The following is a 16814-nucleotide window of genomic DNA, read 5'->3' as shown; positions in this document are numbered from 1 at the left end:
TGAAGTTGCCTTTAGTCGCATCCAACAACCCTTTCGTCAGCAGTGCCTCAGATTAAATTTGTAAACAGGATTTTTGAGGAGATGCTTAAAACACTTGAAGAACTAAAACCGCTCTAGTCAGTTAAAAGCAATGACTTCTGTATGAATAATTGAGGTTCCTTCACCTGTCCTTCTCGGCACTACTCTGTCCACTTATCTGCAGTTACTGTTTATATCATAATGCAAGTGTGTATCTTCAGAGGCTCAGTGGGTAGGATATGGGACTGGTGATGGCAGGGTCGTGAGTTCAAGCCCCACACTGTGCATAGAGCTGACTTAAAAAAATAAGTAAATCCAGTTAAAAAAATAACAAAAAGTATGTGTCTTTAAAGTTTTCTCTACCAGATCATTCACTTAGTCTGACTTTGCCTTGAGTCCATGAAAACGACTGTAATACATGACCGTCACAGAGCTGTTAGGACTTGGGGAGCTCCAGAAATGGCGTCACAGATGTGAATGGCTGACGAGCACATGAAAAGACGCAGCCCTCATACACTGACGGTGGCGATGAGAGATGGTCCGACCACTTTTGAAAACGGCTTAGCAGTTTTTGCTAAAAAGTTAAATAAACATCCATTTACTGTGTGATCCAACCATTTCACTCGTCAGTATTTACCCAAGTGAAATGAAAACTTAAGTCCCTACAAATCTGTGCGTGCTAGAGTTCGCAGCAACATCATGCGTAGTGACCAAATGCAAGAAACAACCAGGTGTCCGTCAGCTAGGGAGTGAATAAATAAAATATGATCTGTCCGTACAACAGCATATGCCTTGACAGTAAAAAGAAGGAAGTACTGACGCAGGCTACGACATGGATGGACCTTAAGAACATGACGCTAAGTGACAGAAGCCAGACATAAAAGCCCACCTATTACGTGATTCCATTTAAAGATTTTTATTTTATTTATTTGACAGAGAGAGATCACAAGTAGGCAGAGAGGCAGGCAGAGAGAGAGGAAGGGAAGCAGGCTCCCCTGCTGAGCAGAGAGCCCAATGCGGGGCTCGATCCCAGGACCCCAGGATCATGACCTGAGCCGAAGGCAGAAGCTTAACCCACTGAGCCACCCAGGTGCCCCACGTGATTCCATTTAGATGACAGTTGAAGCAAATCAGTGGCTGCGGAGGCTGGGGGCGGGAGCAGGGCTTGACCGCAGGTGGCACAGGAGACTTTCTGGGGGCGATGGAAGCGCTCTACAGCTGGTTTGCGATGATGGCTATGCAGCTGTGTACGTGTGTGCCGTCTTATCACACTGCACACTCGTGGTGGGTGAACTCTGTGCTTCGTACAGGATAACTCCGTAAATACCTAAGTCACCCAAAAATGACATCCTAGCAATAATTCCTGGTATACACAAATTTCGTAGTATTTCTGAGTCTTAAATGTTTACAAGAAGGCTGTCACTTTATCTTGATGTAAGTATTCCACTTACAAGCCACAGAATAGTTCATATTTTAGCCGTATCAATTTAAAGGCTAAAATGGAGATTTCCATTGTATCAGGCCTTTAAGGTCTAGACTAGACCTGTTGGGCCGGTGATTTTTAAAAAAAAATGATCACTGCTATAGGTTGAATTGAAACCTCCCCCCCCCCCCCCTAAAAAATTCCATGTATTGAAACCCTGACCGCCCCCCTCCCCGGTACCTCAGAGTGTGACCTTTTTAGAACTAGGTTCCTTGGAGGTGCGATGAGTGCAGATGAGGTCATACTGAAGTAGGATGGGCCCCTGCTTTGGTAAGACTGGTGTCCTTATGCAGAGGGCAAATTTGGACACGGAGACACAGACACAGGGAGAACACCACGTGAAGACTGGAGTCTTGCTGCCACGAGCCAAGGAAGTCTACCAGAAGCGACGAGAAGGCCTGGAACAGGTCTTTCCCTACAGCCTTCAGAGGGAGCCAGGCCCTGCCCACTCTTTGGTGTAGGCCTTCCAGCCAGACAATACACTCCTGTGGTTTAAGCCCCAGGCTGTGGTCATTGGCAACCACAGCCCTCATACGCTAATGTACTCACAGGCACAAAAATGAGTTTGAAATGCAGTTTAGATTTGTGTGCATTGAGTTTGTTGTTGTTTGTTTTATGACCTAGTCTCATTGGAATGCCATTGCCCCAGAGCAAGAGCAGCGGGCTGAGAGCCCCTGCTGTTCCATTTGCATAAGTTTTTCTGTTCTAGACAATAGCAATTTTTGAAAACATGACCTTTTCTGGGGTTAAAAATGATTATTTCAAGTTTTAGCCGTATCTTACAGCTGCCTACTAATCGCGTGTTCTTCTTCTTCGCCAGCTCGTCCTGACGGGAGCCATTCAGGTAGCAGACAAAGTTTCCTCGGGGAAGAGCTCGGTGCTCGTGCACTGCAGCGACGGGTGGGACAGGACCGCGCAGCTGACGTCCCTGGCCATGCTGATGCTGGACAGCTTCTATCGGAGCATCGAGGGCTTTGAAATACTGGTACAGAAAGAATGGATAAGTTTCGGACATAAATTTGCATCTGTAAGTGAACAGTCAAGCCGACGTGTTCCATGTCCATGTTTGAGATTGAGAGACTGGTTGTTAAGCCATATGTTTGCTTTCGAAAAGAAATTCTGAGGAGTCAAATGAGAAGTATGTGCGATTCCTCAGGGGTCGTGAAAGTTGTTTCAGGAGACCGCTTTCTCCGTCTGCCCTATTTACAGTTTGACTTGAAAATCAGACCAGGAGCCTGCGTAGAAGTGTTGAAATTGAGACTGTGTGACCATTCTTTCTCAGCTACAATTATAGCCATTAGAGCCAAATACCTTTTACAGAGCCGCTAGACTCTTTCAAGGCTTTATTATTGTTACTGTCATTATTATTCTGTGACGCAGAATTTGAAAATTGAGAGAACCTATTAAAATTCATATTTCCAGGTCTGAAAAAGCCTTTTAAAAAAAAAGAAAAGATTTATTTAGTTATCTGTTTGAGAGAGTGAGCACACACGCAAGCACAAGCAGGGGGAGGGGCAGAGGGGGAGGCCTCCAGCAGACTCCCCGCTGAGCGTGGAGCCCGGTGTAGGGCCTGATCTCACCACCCTGAGATCACACCCAGAGCCGAAGTCCAGAGTCAGACACGCTTAACTGACTGGGCTGCCTGGGTGCCCCTGAAGAAGCCTTTTTAACAAGCTCCCTCAGATGATCATCCACGCTTCCGAAGGAATGTGAAGAACATTCTCAAGTAGAAAGAATCATTGTTAATAAAAATAAATGGTGAGGCTTTTGTCTTGTTCTTAGAAGAGAAAGAACTTCACTTACTAATGACCACACCGTTTTGGACATGGTCTTGAGGCTTCGGCCGTGAGGGTTGGCCCCTCAGCACTGCTAACTTAACGGCAGGCTGAGCTGATGGCATTGGGATAGTATAGATGTTTATGCTTGACTTCCGGTATTTCTAAACCTTTGCACATTTCTATATTGCCAAGGAAAAACATACACCATTTACTCTCTGAGAAACTTGGCATTTGGAAAGCAGATTGATGAGTTGTATTGTCACACTTTGTGGGTTATATATGCTTTCTCAGTTTTGTACCCGAAACTGAAAACAAATCATCTCCATCCATTCATTTCAGAGAATAGGCCATGGTGATAAAAACCACGCCGACGCTGACCGGTCTCCTATTTTCCTCCAGTTTATTGACTGTGTATGGCAGATGTCGAAACAGGTAAGGGATGTGTACGGGATAAAATTACATTGGACTTGACGTTTAAGTATTTTGATCTAATGTCCGGGATTTGCCTCACAGTACGCAGGGCAGAGATAGAGATGAAATGAGTCTGGCCCTACGTGAGTCATTGCTGAAGCCGGGTGGTGGGTACGTGGGGTTTGCGGTTTTATTCTCGCTGCTATTCATGCCTGGGATTTTCCGTAATGGTTTAAAAATTCAGTATTTAACTGCGTCCTCTCTCCTAACGGAATCCCAACTCGTCTTTTCCGTTGCCTCGGGACCAGCCTATGCACATAGGACCCCATCAATGCTGGAACTACCCAGTGTACCTTGTACGCTCAGGAGAACCCGGAACATCAGCTTCTTTTCCTCTAATCCCTTTCCTTGACCCTCCTTCGAACTCCTCGGTCCTGTGCCCATCACTGAGCAGTGACTAGGGCGTATGCAGATGGCAGCCTCTGCTAGTCCCAAGTTTTCATACTTTGTGGGCGTGTTTGTTTTTGTCTAGTTCCCTACAGCTTTTGAATTCAATGAACGATTTTTGATTACAATTCTGGATCATCTGTATAGTTGCCGGTTTGGGACTTTCTTATACAACTGTGAATCTGCGCGAGAAAAACAGGTGAGTGGAAATGCTCATCCTTTTAGTTAACTGTGTCTCGTCTTCCATGAAATAGAAAAAAAAATTTTTTTTTCGATAGCTTGGTTTGTGGGAAACACAGAGGGTTTATTGAGTGTCTGGCATTTTCTGCGGGGGAGGGGGTTAGACTTTGATTTTGAGAGTAGGAATGACTTTAAAGGTATGTAAGGTCCCCCTCCCAAAACACCGTAAAAACGTCAGGAAAGGGCATTGTTTTAAAGGTATAAACCTACAAGAACAGGGAAGATGAGAAAGGAGACATAGGCACCAAATTTGGGGACTCTGACAGAGGTTTCTTCTTGAGAGAGCACAAGAGTGGGCTGGGGACCTGCGTGTCATCAGGGGGTGAGGTGAATGGCAGTGAACCCCAGCTGGCAGTTCCCCAGAAGCTAAGCAGAGAGTTGTCCTGTGGCCCTGGCAAGTCCACTCCAAGGCACATACCCAAGGGCAATGAAAACAGGAGTTGAAACGAAAGCACACAGATGTTCAAAGAGCTAAAAGGTGGCAACAACCCCGGGTCCATCCGCTGATGACAGGATGAGCAGAACACAACCTAGCCACACACTGGCCTAGCAAAAGGAAGTAAGTTGTGCCCCAGGCTATAGTGTAGACAAACCTTGAAAACACGCTCATGAGGGGAGCCAGATGCAAAAGCTCACAGATGGCATGATTCCATTGCTAGGAAATGTCCAGAATAACAAGGCCATCGGGGCAGAAAGCAGATGAGTGTTTGGGGGGGGCCTGACGGGAGGGGAGAAAGCGGAATGCGTGCTCAGTGGGTTTGAGTATTCCATTCAGGGTGCTGAAGATCTCTCTGAACTGGAGAGGGGGGCGGTGACGCAAATGAATTGTAGACTTCAAAGTGGTGAATTTTACAGTACGTGAACCCCACCTCGATTTAAAAACAAAAAATCATCTCTGGGGAAACGGACTAGCCCAAGAGAGGAAGAACCGAAAGATACCAGCACCTGCGGTTCCCCACAGTGCGGCTCACGGCGCTGAGCCTCGTGGTCCCAGGGCTTCCAGTCGGCTCTTCAGTAATAGCGCGTAGCCCGGAGGGGGAGAAGCCACTTGGACAGAATGGTTACCAGGTAGGGAGGGGAGAGATGTAGACAGGCAGATAGCATCAGATATCCCCAGAAAGATAAGTAAATGTTGGTACTGTGATGTAATAACAGGATATTGTTTGGAAAGACTATGTAGAGATCAGAAAATAACTTGAAATGAAAAAAGGTTAAAAATCCAGAAGAAGAGTTGAAAGGTGAAGTGGAAATCTAGAGGCGGAGGTAGAAGATGGAAAGAAGGTCAGCACACTAGAAGAACAGTCCTAGGGTCCAATATCCAGATAATAGGGCTTCCAGAAAGAGAAAACGGGGAGACCCGAGAGCAGGAGGTCGCCGAAATAATTTGAGAATATTTCCCAGGATTGAAGTATATAAGTTTCCACACTGAACGGCCTGCCCCGTGCCCAAGCATGGCGGACCAAAACAGGCCCAAGCTAAGGCCCGTCTTTGTGAGGTTTCAAAACACCAGGGGCAAAGAAAAGATCCTTCAAGCTTCCAGAGAGAAAAGGAATGGGTCATTTGCAAAGAAACAGATCAAGAAGGTAAAATCCTTCAATGGCGGTATTGGAAGCCGGAATTCAGTAGAGCCTTGCCTTTGGAATTTTTTTTTTTAAGATTTTATTTATTTATTTGACAGAGATCACAAGTAGACAGGCAGGCAGAGAGAGAGAGAGAGAGAGGGAAACAGGCTCCCTGCTGAGCAGAGAGCCCGATGCGGGACTCGATCCCAGGACCCTGAGATCATGACCTGAGCCGAATTGCCTTCGGAATTTTAATGGAAGATGGTTTCAACCTAGAATTCTCTAGCCACTGAACTGTCAACCAGCTGTTTAGGCGGACCGAAGATATTCTCAGACATGCATGGCACCAAGAGTTCCCTCCTACACCAAACCATTTCTCCTGGAATGCTGGAAGAGTTCCCTCCCACACCAAACCATTTTTCTGGAAGCTCCTGGAGTGTTGGCTCCACGCAAACAAGAAAGAAGACTGTGGAACTCAGGAAGCCGGAGCTGCAGCTCGGAGAGAGGCAACAGGGGATGCTTGGGGCGAAACAGAGAAGCCATCGTAGGTGTGTGGCTGGCTTTCCCCTGAGGAGGAAACAGGGAGCGCCTGAGGTGCCTCATGAGTGTCTTGACAGAAGTTTGAGATGTTGGAGGAAGAGTTCAGGGTTAAATTCGCAATAAATGCCAAGAACAGATAATAGGATACGCAGAATAGATGGTTAGATGGAGGGAAGATGACAAAATTCGTGCAGGAGAAGAAGTCACAGACAGGGACTGCAGGGCCTGCCTGAGAGTAGTATTTGCTTTGTCACAGGGATCTGGACACTAAATGTCAGCCTCCTGAAAGCCATGCTTCCTGCTGGGAGTACAGGGCAGGACAGAGAGCATGAGTGCCCAGAGCCGCACGACCCCCAGCTGGCAGGGAAAGCATATTATTTAGAGATCTGGAGGTTAAGTACCAGATAGTCAAAGCAATCAACTTAAAAATATCAAACACAGTTGCTTGTGGGGAGCTGAGAGATAGCTGAGGGTTTTTTTCTTTTTTATCCATAACAAACCTGTGCAGGCTATGTGACTTTTTAAATTATGTGCACACAGGGGCGCTTGGTGCCTCAGTTGTTAAGTGCCTGCCTTCGGCTCAAGTCAGGATCCCAGGGTCCTGGGCTCAAGCCCCGAGTTGGGCTCTCTGCTTAGCGGGAACCTGCTTCTCCCTCTCCTACTCCCCCGGCTTGTGTTCCCTCTCTCGTGTCTCTCTCTGTCAAATAAATAAAATCTCTTAAAAATTATTAAACTCTGTGCATGTATAAAACTAAAAGCAAACATGCAAATGGACACAGCCCAGTATAGCTTGGGGCACCGGAAAAGTACCAGTGAATGAAGTTTGAGGTGGATTCCAAGGAAGACAAATTTATGCTGCCATATTTCTTGTTCACATTAATGATGTGTATGTTAAAGACATTTCCTCAGTCACTTATTTCAAGCCGTTCTTTTTTAGCGCCCAGTGTTAGCTCTTTGGTCCTTGCTTTTTGAAGTCATTACTGGGAAGAGTCTCAAAGTCCACCTTTGGTAATTTTAACAATCACACCTTTTCTTTCCCAAGCTTTGGGGTTTTTTTTTTTTTCTAGTTAATGCTCAAAATCGGTAAAGATCTCTAAAAAACAGTGAAAACGTGGATCTCTGCAGGAGATCATGGACACCAAGTGAGAAAGTAACGATTCAGTGAAGTCAGTTATCCAGGTGTTGTCCCATATCCGCACGTTAGCGGGATAGCGAGCGAACATCTGGACGCTTGGTTAAAAACAACTTCCTCTCTGGGTCCCTGCTGTCAAGCAGGCACAGGTTAAGATTTTACAGTTCTAACATCTACAGAAATGAAGAAAGCCGACAGGATCGTATGATCGCTTTTCTCTCTGCTGAATTACAAAGAGCATACTGCCCATCTGTTCCCAGATGTTTTACCTAGCCAGGAAGAGTCGTCTTAGCTCAGTGAATTACATTTAATGAGACAGCATCCTGCATCTCTGTCTTCTGGCAGAAACAGTGGCTCTCTAGCTAGGCCATTATCTCTGCAAATATCAGTCAGTGGCTGCTGAACACTCACAGGCCCATGAGGCTTTTTGAGCTATTCTGGGGCTAACATTTTAAATGTTTGATTCGAGTTGAGGCTCAACTGTAGTGCCACGGGCTGAAAGATGGTTTGTGTACTTGTGTGTTTTGACTTCAGCTTCCTGTTTTCTCTCTCTCCGTAGAAAGTTACAGAACGAACAGTATCTTTGTGGTCGCTGATCAACAGTAATAAGGACAAGTACAAAAATCCCTTCTATACTAAAGAGATCAATCGAGTTTTATATCCAGTCGCCAGTATGCGCCACTTGGAGCTTTGGGTGAATTACTACATTAGATGGAACCCCAGAATCAAGCAACAGGTAAGTGAAGGGAGGTCGTTAAAAGGCTGTGCTATTCATAGAGTCTGACTTTGGATTTAGATAATGTTACTCAGTAGTGCTTTTGTTTTAATATCGTGAGAGGGGAAATGAACTAAAAAAAAAATCACACTCGCTTTCAAATGCAACTTTAATTAAGAATTGTTTTTAATTACTAAGCCACTTATTTTGACTGGTGTTAAACTTCGATTCTTAATTTTTTTTTTTTTTTTACTAAAATATAAACTGGAATGTCTGGGAAAGTTTTGGGTTTTGTTTGCCAAGGATTTGCTTCGATTAGTGGACGCTGTTACGCATAAGACCGTTCTTTCCAGTTTCTTCTGTCTGCTTCTCGTGTCTGTACTGGGTCTGCTGACATCAGAGTGCACTTCACTGAGGACCTTTGCTTCTGAAATAAAGATAATTGATCTATCAGCAGGTAGTACACTTGGTTGGCCATTCAGCAACCGAAAAGGGAAATAATGATTTTTGCAGCGAAAAAGTCCATATCTTGTGGAAGACACACTCGGGCTTTCCACTCTCCCACTTCCACTCCATCCGGAAGCGGACGGGAAGCACAGCCTGTGTGTGTAAGGGCTCAGAAGGGCCTCCGGTCTGTGACTTGTTTGAAGCGCTATAAATATTCCATATTTGCAGCTGTTCCTTTGTGTGGTTTGGATGGCGGGCTACCTGTCCGCGCGGGCCAGTCTTGCAAAAGCGCCAGTTTTAATCCTGCTAGAAATTGCGGGGCGACGGCAGATCCCGGGTGCTGCGCTCTGTCTCTTAGACTGCTGATCCCCCTCGGGCAGCTGGCCGCACGCCAGGCTGTGCCCTCTCTCCCCGCTGGGGACTGCCTGCTTCAAGCCGGCACTCTGGTTTCAAGGTCTCTGCTGCTCCCGTGAAAAAGGCTTCTGCCATTCAGGAATGGTGGAAATGTGTAATCTCTCGGAATGTGACAGATTTCAGGGCTTGAGAGCGCTCGCTTGTTTAGTTGGGGATTTGAGAAGCACAGTGAGGGAATTTATGTAGCAGTCATTCTAGCCTTTGGAATATCAAGTAAAGAGGAAACGGGCATTTTGCCAGGGTTCTAACTGCTGTTACAGGGGGCATGTTCCTTTTCTAATTAAAAAAAAAAACAACAGGGGCGCCTGGGTGGCTCAGTGGGTTAAGCCGCTGCCTTCCGCTCAGGTCATGATCTCAGGGTCCTGGGATCGAGCCCCGCATCAGGCTCTGTGCTCAGCGGGGAGCCTGCTTCCCCCTCTCTCTGCCTGCCTCTCTGCCTACTTGTGATCTCTCTGTGTCAAATAAATAAATAAAATCTTTCAAAAAATACACATATGTTATATAGATGCGCAGTGTCTCATATAAATTGATCCTTTTCTGTATTTATTGTGACTTTTTTTTAAAACATTAGTAATTAGAAAGTATCACTAATTTCTGTACAGAATCTCTAATCTCCCCTCACCCGTTTGTGTTGGAGAAATTCTTAAAATTCAAGGAATTTAGAGCAATTCGCTTCTGAACATATAAAGGTAATAATTGTGTGACAAGTAGGGAAAAAATCATTAGAATAACTTACTACAGTGTATCTACCCCTTTATTTTTGTAGAGCTTAGAAAAATGGAACTGGGCCAGATAGGAACACACATTTCTTGATAGAGGTTTCTATTTTGAGACAGTAATTGGTCTGTATTATGATCTGTGAAATTTACTCAAAAAGGAAAGTAACTTATCCTTTCCATATAGATTTTCGGAATGTGGAGGGTACTACACGTATCTTTGTATTCTCAGGGCTGTGGTGGGGTAGGAGGGTGGACACAGAGATTAAAAAGAGGTCATCTCTGGCCCCAGGAGCTCCCAGGTTGACGGGGGTGCCTGGAACATGAGCCGATGTCATAACGGAAGTGTGAATTAAATGCATTACATTTCCTTAAAGATCTCCCGTAGAACATTATTTTGTACAGAAATAGATTTAAATCGGATCACGTAGGACTTTTTAAATTATAAAATGTAAACCTCAAGGAATATACTTAACCACTTCAAAGTTCAATTGTTGTTCAGTTGTGTGGCCCGCTTGGTATACAGACAGTTACCGGGTACCTGTCGCATATATACAAACAGTACTGAAAGCAGCAAAAGCAGATACAGCCCATCCGTCTCAGGAGCTCTGGCCTAGAAGAAGGAAGGGTTCGTGTGCGTTTTAAAAGGAAGAACCACCGACCATTGCTGCCACATAAAATCTCCGTGGAGTTGACGGAAAGAGCAAGGCTTACCTTTGAAGAGCTATCGCAAAGCCCGTCTGGTGCATGTGTGGAGACGAGGGAGTTGCTCATCCCGGAAGCGGAAGTATCGCGCGAGTCCTATTAAGAGCCTATTTAAGAGCCTGAACGAGGCCTCGGGCCGCCAGGGAGCCTCCTGTCGGACTCCCGCGGCTGTTGAGCAGGCTCACGCCGCCGCGCTCCTGTCTTTGCACCGCGAGCGCCAAAGGGTGAGAACAGGGGCAGTCAGATAGAAACAGGCTGACCCACGTGGCGCTTAAGTCATTTCTGAGGGGAGCCCCCAAAGGAATGTGACCCTAAAAACCGCCCAAAGGCCAGGCTACTTCCTCCCATCACTAGCTGTAGTGTGCTGTGCGGAGCACACGCCGGGCTCCACGTTCGGTCCCGGGGGAGGGGCCGGGCTGTGCCTTTGCATCCACTTGACTTTCGACTTCATTTCTTGTAATTTTGTGTTTTGGACTCTTTCCTCGTATCCTCTCAGTGGTTTGTGTTTGTCTGTAGGCGAATGGCTTCTGGGTATTTTGTACCCATCAGCAGACTGAATTCTCTTTATTTGGAATCATTCCTCAGTCTACTCTCTTGAGATTCCTAATTATACAGCCTTGTCATCTACAAAAATGTTTTTTACCTCTGATTCCTTTTTCTTGTCTAATTGTCCTTGCTGGCATAACAACAAACTGATTCTGGTAGTCATCCGAAAAAATGGAATTTTAAAAATAGCCAGGACAGCTTTGGAGGAGAATATCGAGGAAGAACTTGCCCTGCTCTTTGCAGAGGTCGAGCCTGGAAGCAGACGGCCAGGAGGGGAGCCCCGGTAGATGATGCAGAGGGCAGAGGACAGACCGTCCTTGCACACCAGATCAAAGTGGACGTGTCTAAAATGGATCCCCTGGTCCCCAGAACCTATTCCTGCTGCCCTCTTTCCCATCTCAGCTCGTGGCCTCTCCATCCTAGTCACTCTGGCCAGAAACCAGGGAACCCTCCTCGACTCCCTTCTCTCTTGCACCCCCTTATGTGGTCTGTCAGCGAAGCCCGCTGGACTTGGCCTTCAAAACCCATATGACCCCAGACCCTCCGTAACAGTCCTCCCACTGCTGGCCTGGTGCGGGCCACGCGGTGCTGCCTAGACTTCTAGCTGGACTCCCGAATTCCACCTTCCTTCCCTCCAGTCTGTTCTCAACATGGTAGCCTGAGCGGTCCTTGCAAATAAAGCCCATCCCAGATCCCACCACCCCTCCACTCAAAACTGTCCCGGGAGCTGCTTACCTCACCCAACACCAAAGTCCAGGTCCTTGCTGTGGTTTCCATGGCCTGATGCAGTGTCCCACCAGCCCTGCCCCTCTTACCCTGCTCTGCTTCCTTTCCAGAGTGTTCCTCGCCCTTGAACAGCCCCTGTCACTCAGACTTGTGGTATTCTTCATTTGTCTGTCTCCCTCTGCTGGAAGGAAAAGGCCATAAAAATGGGGATTTGGGCCTCTTCGTTCACCGAGGGGTCCCAAGTGCCCAGAATAGCGGCTGCCTGCAGCGGTATACACAGAGAAAAATGGACAAAAGACAGTAGCAGTTGTGCACAGTACCTGCTGGGTGTCAACGCACTCTACCAAGCACCCCTGCTCTTTTGGAAAAAAAAAAAATTAAATTTATTTGAGAGCACGACAGAGAGTGCACATGCAGGGAGAACAGAGGGAGAGGGAGAAGCAGACTCCCCGCTGAGCAGGGAGCCCAATGCGATGCGGGGCTCCGTCCCAGGACCCCAGGATCATGACCTGAGCCAAAGGCAGGCACTTAACTGACTGAGCCACCCAGGCGCCCCCAAGCATTCCTGTTCTAATGCCACGTGTGCCTTTCTGAAAAACTTCACTTTCTGCAGTCACAGTAAAGGAATAGGACTTACAGGAAGAATAGGATTAGGAGCAAGGAGGAGACCTCTTCCAGCTTGTAGACATTTGTAACTAGAGCTCTGATGGACACACTGGTGCGGGCCCCTGGCTGGCTCAGTCGGTAGAGCATGCAACTCTTGGTCTCAGGGTTGTGAGTTCAAGCCCCACTCTGGATGTAGAGGTAACTTAAAAATAAAATCTTTTAAAAAAGAAAGAAAAGGGGGCGCCTGGGTGGCTCAGTGGTTTAAGCCTCTGCCTTCAGCTCAGGTCATGATCTCAGGGTCCTGGGATCGAGCCCCATGTCTGGCTCTCTGCTCAGCAGGGAGCCTGCTTCCCCCTCTCTCTGCCTGCTTCTCTGCCTGCTTGTGATCTCTCTCTCTGTGAAATAAATAAAATCTTTAAAAAAAAAAAAAGAAAGAAAGAAAGGGGGCACCTGGGTGGCTCAGTGGGTTAAAGCCTCTGCCTTCAGCTCAGGTCATGATCCCAGGGTCCTGGGATCGAGCCCCACATCGGGCTCTCTGCTCAGCGGGGAGTCTGCTTCTTCCTCTCTCTCTCTCTGCCTGCCTCTCTGCCTACTTGTGATCTCTCTCTCTCTGTCAAATAAATAAATTAATTAATTAATAAAAAAAAAAAGAAAAAGAAACCCTAATGCCACTAGAAATGCGTGGCGTTTTTACCTGGCCTCTGTCAACCACTCCTTGGCAGACGCTGGGTTGGGCTGGTGTCCCCCCAAAAGACATGTCCACTCTGAACCTGGGAATGTGACCTTATTTGGGAAAGGGGTCTTTAGAGGTGTTACTTACTTAAAGATCTAAAGATGCCATCCTTCTGGATTTGGAGTGGGTCCTACATCGTGTGACAGGGGTCCTTATAAGAGAAAACAGAAGGGGATTTGAGCCACAGACACTTGTGGAGAGAAGGCCCTGTGAAGACAGGAGGCGGCAAGGATGCGGCCACAAGCCAAGGACACCTGGTGCCACTGGAAGCTGGAAGAGGAGAGGAAGGAGCACCCCCTGGAGCCACAGAGGCAGCACAGTGCCCCTGTTGCGTTAAGCACTGCCGCTGTCCCCCAGGTTGTGCTCATTTGCTATGGCAGCCCCAGGAAGCTCAGACATAGTGTTAACCCCCGGGGCTCCCACACCCTCCTGAAGGCCATCACCCGGCCCACTGTCCTCTACACTATGGGCCCAGGCCAGGGCACGGCCTGCTTCAACTCCCTTGTTGGGGCTTAGAGCCTAACAGGTAGAAAGCAGGATGGTCCCAGAAGCCACTGGTGCCGAAGGAATGGACTTCTGTAGCCTTTTGGCCTTTTTCTTAATGTCTTCATAGACTGCTTAAGCTTTCTAGAAGCTTGCCTTTGATCACTCACAACACACTGGTGAGAGAGCCTCCTGGGGGCTGTCGTGTTGTGTATCTTGGCCGGGGTGGGTGATGGCATTAGTGCACATCTGTGTAAAGGCTCACTGAGCTGACCATTTCGAGATTTGTTTGCATTCCCGGCGTAATGTATACATCAGTACAGGAGTTTAAAGAGTTGGCATGCTGGGGAGAATCACATTCTGTCCCCGCGTGACTTTTAACCTCTGGAGTGCCACGAGACCCCCACTGACCCATGAAGGAAAGGGGCAGCATGGCGAAACCAACCGTGAGGGCTGACCTCGCTCTGCCGGCAGCCCCGTGAAGTCTGTGCCAGCCCCACTCCCATCTCCCTGGCAGGGAGGTGCAGGCTCTTGGGTTAAGTCCTCTGGCTGCTGAGAGGCAGACCCGAGCTTCACCCCCGAGGCTAACGGGCCTGGGAGCCCCAACTCTCCGTCGCTGCGGGAGTGCGGAGATGAGCTGTGCCTTATTCACTCGGGGACTCAGCTGGGCTCGAGCGCAGAGACACGGGTCAAGACGCCAGTCGATACAGACAGAATACAGAAGAGCACCGTCAACGTAGGCCTCGACGAGAGAGACGAGAACGGCGTGTTTCGTTTCCCGATACTCACGTATACGAAGAGTGTCACGAATCTACACGGGGAAGAAGGCCACACGCCTACTGGAGGAGAGTTGTGGCGTCCGGAAACGAAAGAGCAGTGGGCTTGGGGCCGGGCCACGTAGGAGACCGGAGCCGTGTCTGGGTTGTAAGCCTTAAAAAGATGGTGAGGGAAATGCGAGGCAATGTATACATGAGCTTATGTCTTAGTGGCGAAGAGCTGGGTGTTTTACCCTTTGTACTTTTCTGTATTTCTGACCAACACTGAAGGTCAGTCCAGGGGTTTCCTGGGAAAAGCCCTAATGCCCATCTATGCTTCTTTGCAGCAGCCCAACCCCGTGGAGCAGCGCTATGTGGAGCTCTTGGCCTTGCGTGACGAATACATACAGCGGCTCGAGGAGCTGCAGCTCGCCAGCTCGGCCAAGCTCTCCGACCCCTCGACCTCGCCGTCCGGTCCGTCCCAGATGATGCCCCACGTGCACACTCACTTCTAGGAGGGAGCCCCGGTGCTGCGCCAGAGCTCCGAGTAAAGGAGAGACTTGACTTTCACTTGGGGGCCTCTGTACAAAGTAGATTAAAACATTTGCCTCCGTGTAGAACTTGAACTAACATAATCTTAAACTCTTGAATATGTGCCTTCTAGAATACATATTACAAGAAAACTAGTGTCTACAGGGCAATCAGAAGAAAGGAGCCAAGATGGGGTTGTGGAAAATCCTGACACCTTTCAAGGACAGTTTTTGAAAGAGAAAATTGAAATTGAGTTGACCTCTTTCGAAATACTGTGTCTACAATATGTATTTTGTGGGCCTAATTGGAACGACATTATTTTAAACTGAAGTGAAAAAAAAATAGGTTTGTGAACCGGATTTTCCTTGGGCTGCTTCTCATAGTTGCTTTGGTGTAAAACGAGCCCAAATGTGAGAGATGTTGTTGCCAAAACCAAATTGAGCTCATCCTTTGAGGCGTCATCCAAAAGCAAGGTGTTGAAATAATTGCCAAACTTTATACCATCGTGAGTGGTGGCTTAAAGAGAAATAGCTGCGTAGATGAGTTTTTCGTTCTTTTGAAATTTTGGAATCTGAAGTGTTTTCCCGTAATTTTGAAGAGGAGCATATTTTTATATTACACTGATGGGGCCCAGTCGAATATGATTTGATTTTTTTTTTAACTTTTTGCCAGTTCTGTTTTCTAAGTTCTTCTATCAGCTTGCCTGAAATTCTGACCCATTTTCAGGTTGTGGAAAAGCCCTTAGCACCGTTGGAAGATGTCAGGGGCACTGTGCTGCTTAGGTGAATGTTTTTGCAAACGTCGCTCTAGTCTGACCAGCTTATCCGCCAAAGTGTAGGGCTGGCCATCTAGGATGCATGAGCTGTCGCTAGAGCATCGTCCTTTGAAATCAAAGCCGCAGATGTACATTTGTCGAGCGTGCGTGGTGTTGGATGCCCCTCCCCCCAAGTGTGCATTAAACTGGTTCTACACATTTTTACTTGAAATGTACCCGGCAGTTTGTGTTTTCAGGTTTTGGGGGAGTTTTGTTTTGTTTTTGTTTTTGTTTTTTTGTTTTTGTTTTTGTTTTGTAGTCATAGTGCTAGTGGTAAATGAAGTTTCAAATACAGTTCTATTTGATAGCTGAACTAATTCATTTAGTTACGTATATTTGTAAAAGTTAAGGCTAGAGTTAAAACAATTAATGTTTTCCAGTGATTTGTAAAGGACTATTTATAGCTAATATGGTTTTGTTTTCAATGAATTAAGAGAGATTAAATATATCTTTGTAAATTATTTTATGTCACAGTTTAATTGGTCTACCAAATAAGACATCTCAAATACAGTAGTATCATGTATAAATTTTGTATGTATAAGAAATTTTATTAGACATTCTCTTGCTTTTTGTAAACGCTGTAAATATTTCATAAATTAACAAAGTGTCACTCCATAAAAAGAAAAAAGCAAATACTAATAGCTTAAAGGATTTTGTGAAATGTCATGAAAATCATCATGACAATAATGACTAAAGACCTGCTGTAATAAATGTATTAACTAAAATAGCACTCTGTTTTCGGGGGTGTAACCGTGTGTGTGTTGTTGGGGGAGGTAATGGGTGTCTTGTCTTTTCTTGCCTCTACGTCACATGCTCTTGGTCTTACTAGCAAGCTTTCAGGGCTCTCCCCAAACTGCAGCAGTATGGCCCATTTGACTGTATTAACAGTGCCAATTTTAAGCCGTAGCTGTCTTAAAGTCCGGAGAGCTTCCGCAAAAGAGCCAGGGTATGTGGACGCGAGACGTTACACTCCGGATGCAGAACACAGCGGCCGCCATTAAGGGATGGTGAG

At 46.8% G+C, this 16814-nt stretch overlaps 1 protein-coding gene across 6 annotated transcripts in view; it reads left to right on the top strand.

Annotated features, from left to right (window-relative positions):
- MTM1 (myotubularin 1) overlaps positions 1-16541 on the top strand; it is a 92055-nt gene extending 75514 nt beyond the window's left edge. For all 6 annotated transcript variants that reach the window (XM_047715848.1, XM_047715845.1, XM_047715844.1 and 3 more), the window contains 5 exons: positions 2322-2528; positions 3619-3711; positions 4223-4336; positions 8171-8347; positions 14805-16541. In XM_047715848.1, the coding sequence (XP_047571804.1) occupies positions 2322-2528; positions 3619-3711; positions 4223-4336; positions 8171-8347; positions 14805-14972 (759 nt within the window). In that variant the 3' untranslated portion in view covers positions 14973-16541. The remainder of the gene's footprint in view (positions 1-2321; positions 2529-3618; positions 3712-4222; positions 4337-8170; positions 8348-14804) is intronic.
- Positions 16542-16814: the final 273 nt, after the last annotated feature.

The sequence above is a fragment of the Lutra lutra genome, chromosome X (assembly GCF_902655055.1).
Source record: "Lutra lutra chromosome X, mLutLut1.2, whole genome shotgun sequence".
NCBI lineage: Eukaryota > Metazoa > Chordata > Mammalia > Carnivora > Mustelidae > Lutra > Lutra lutra.
The sequence above is the reverse complement of the archived record's forward strand: the minus strand, read 5'-3'. Positions and strand labels throughout refer to the sequence as shown.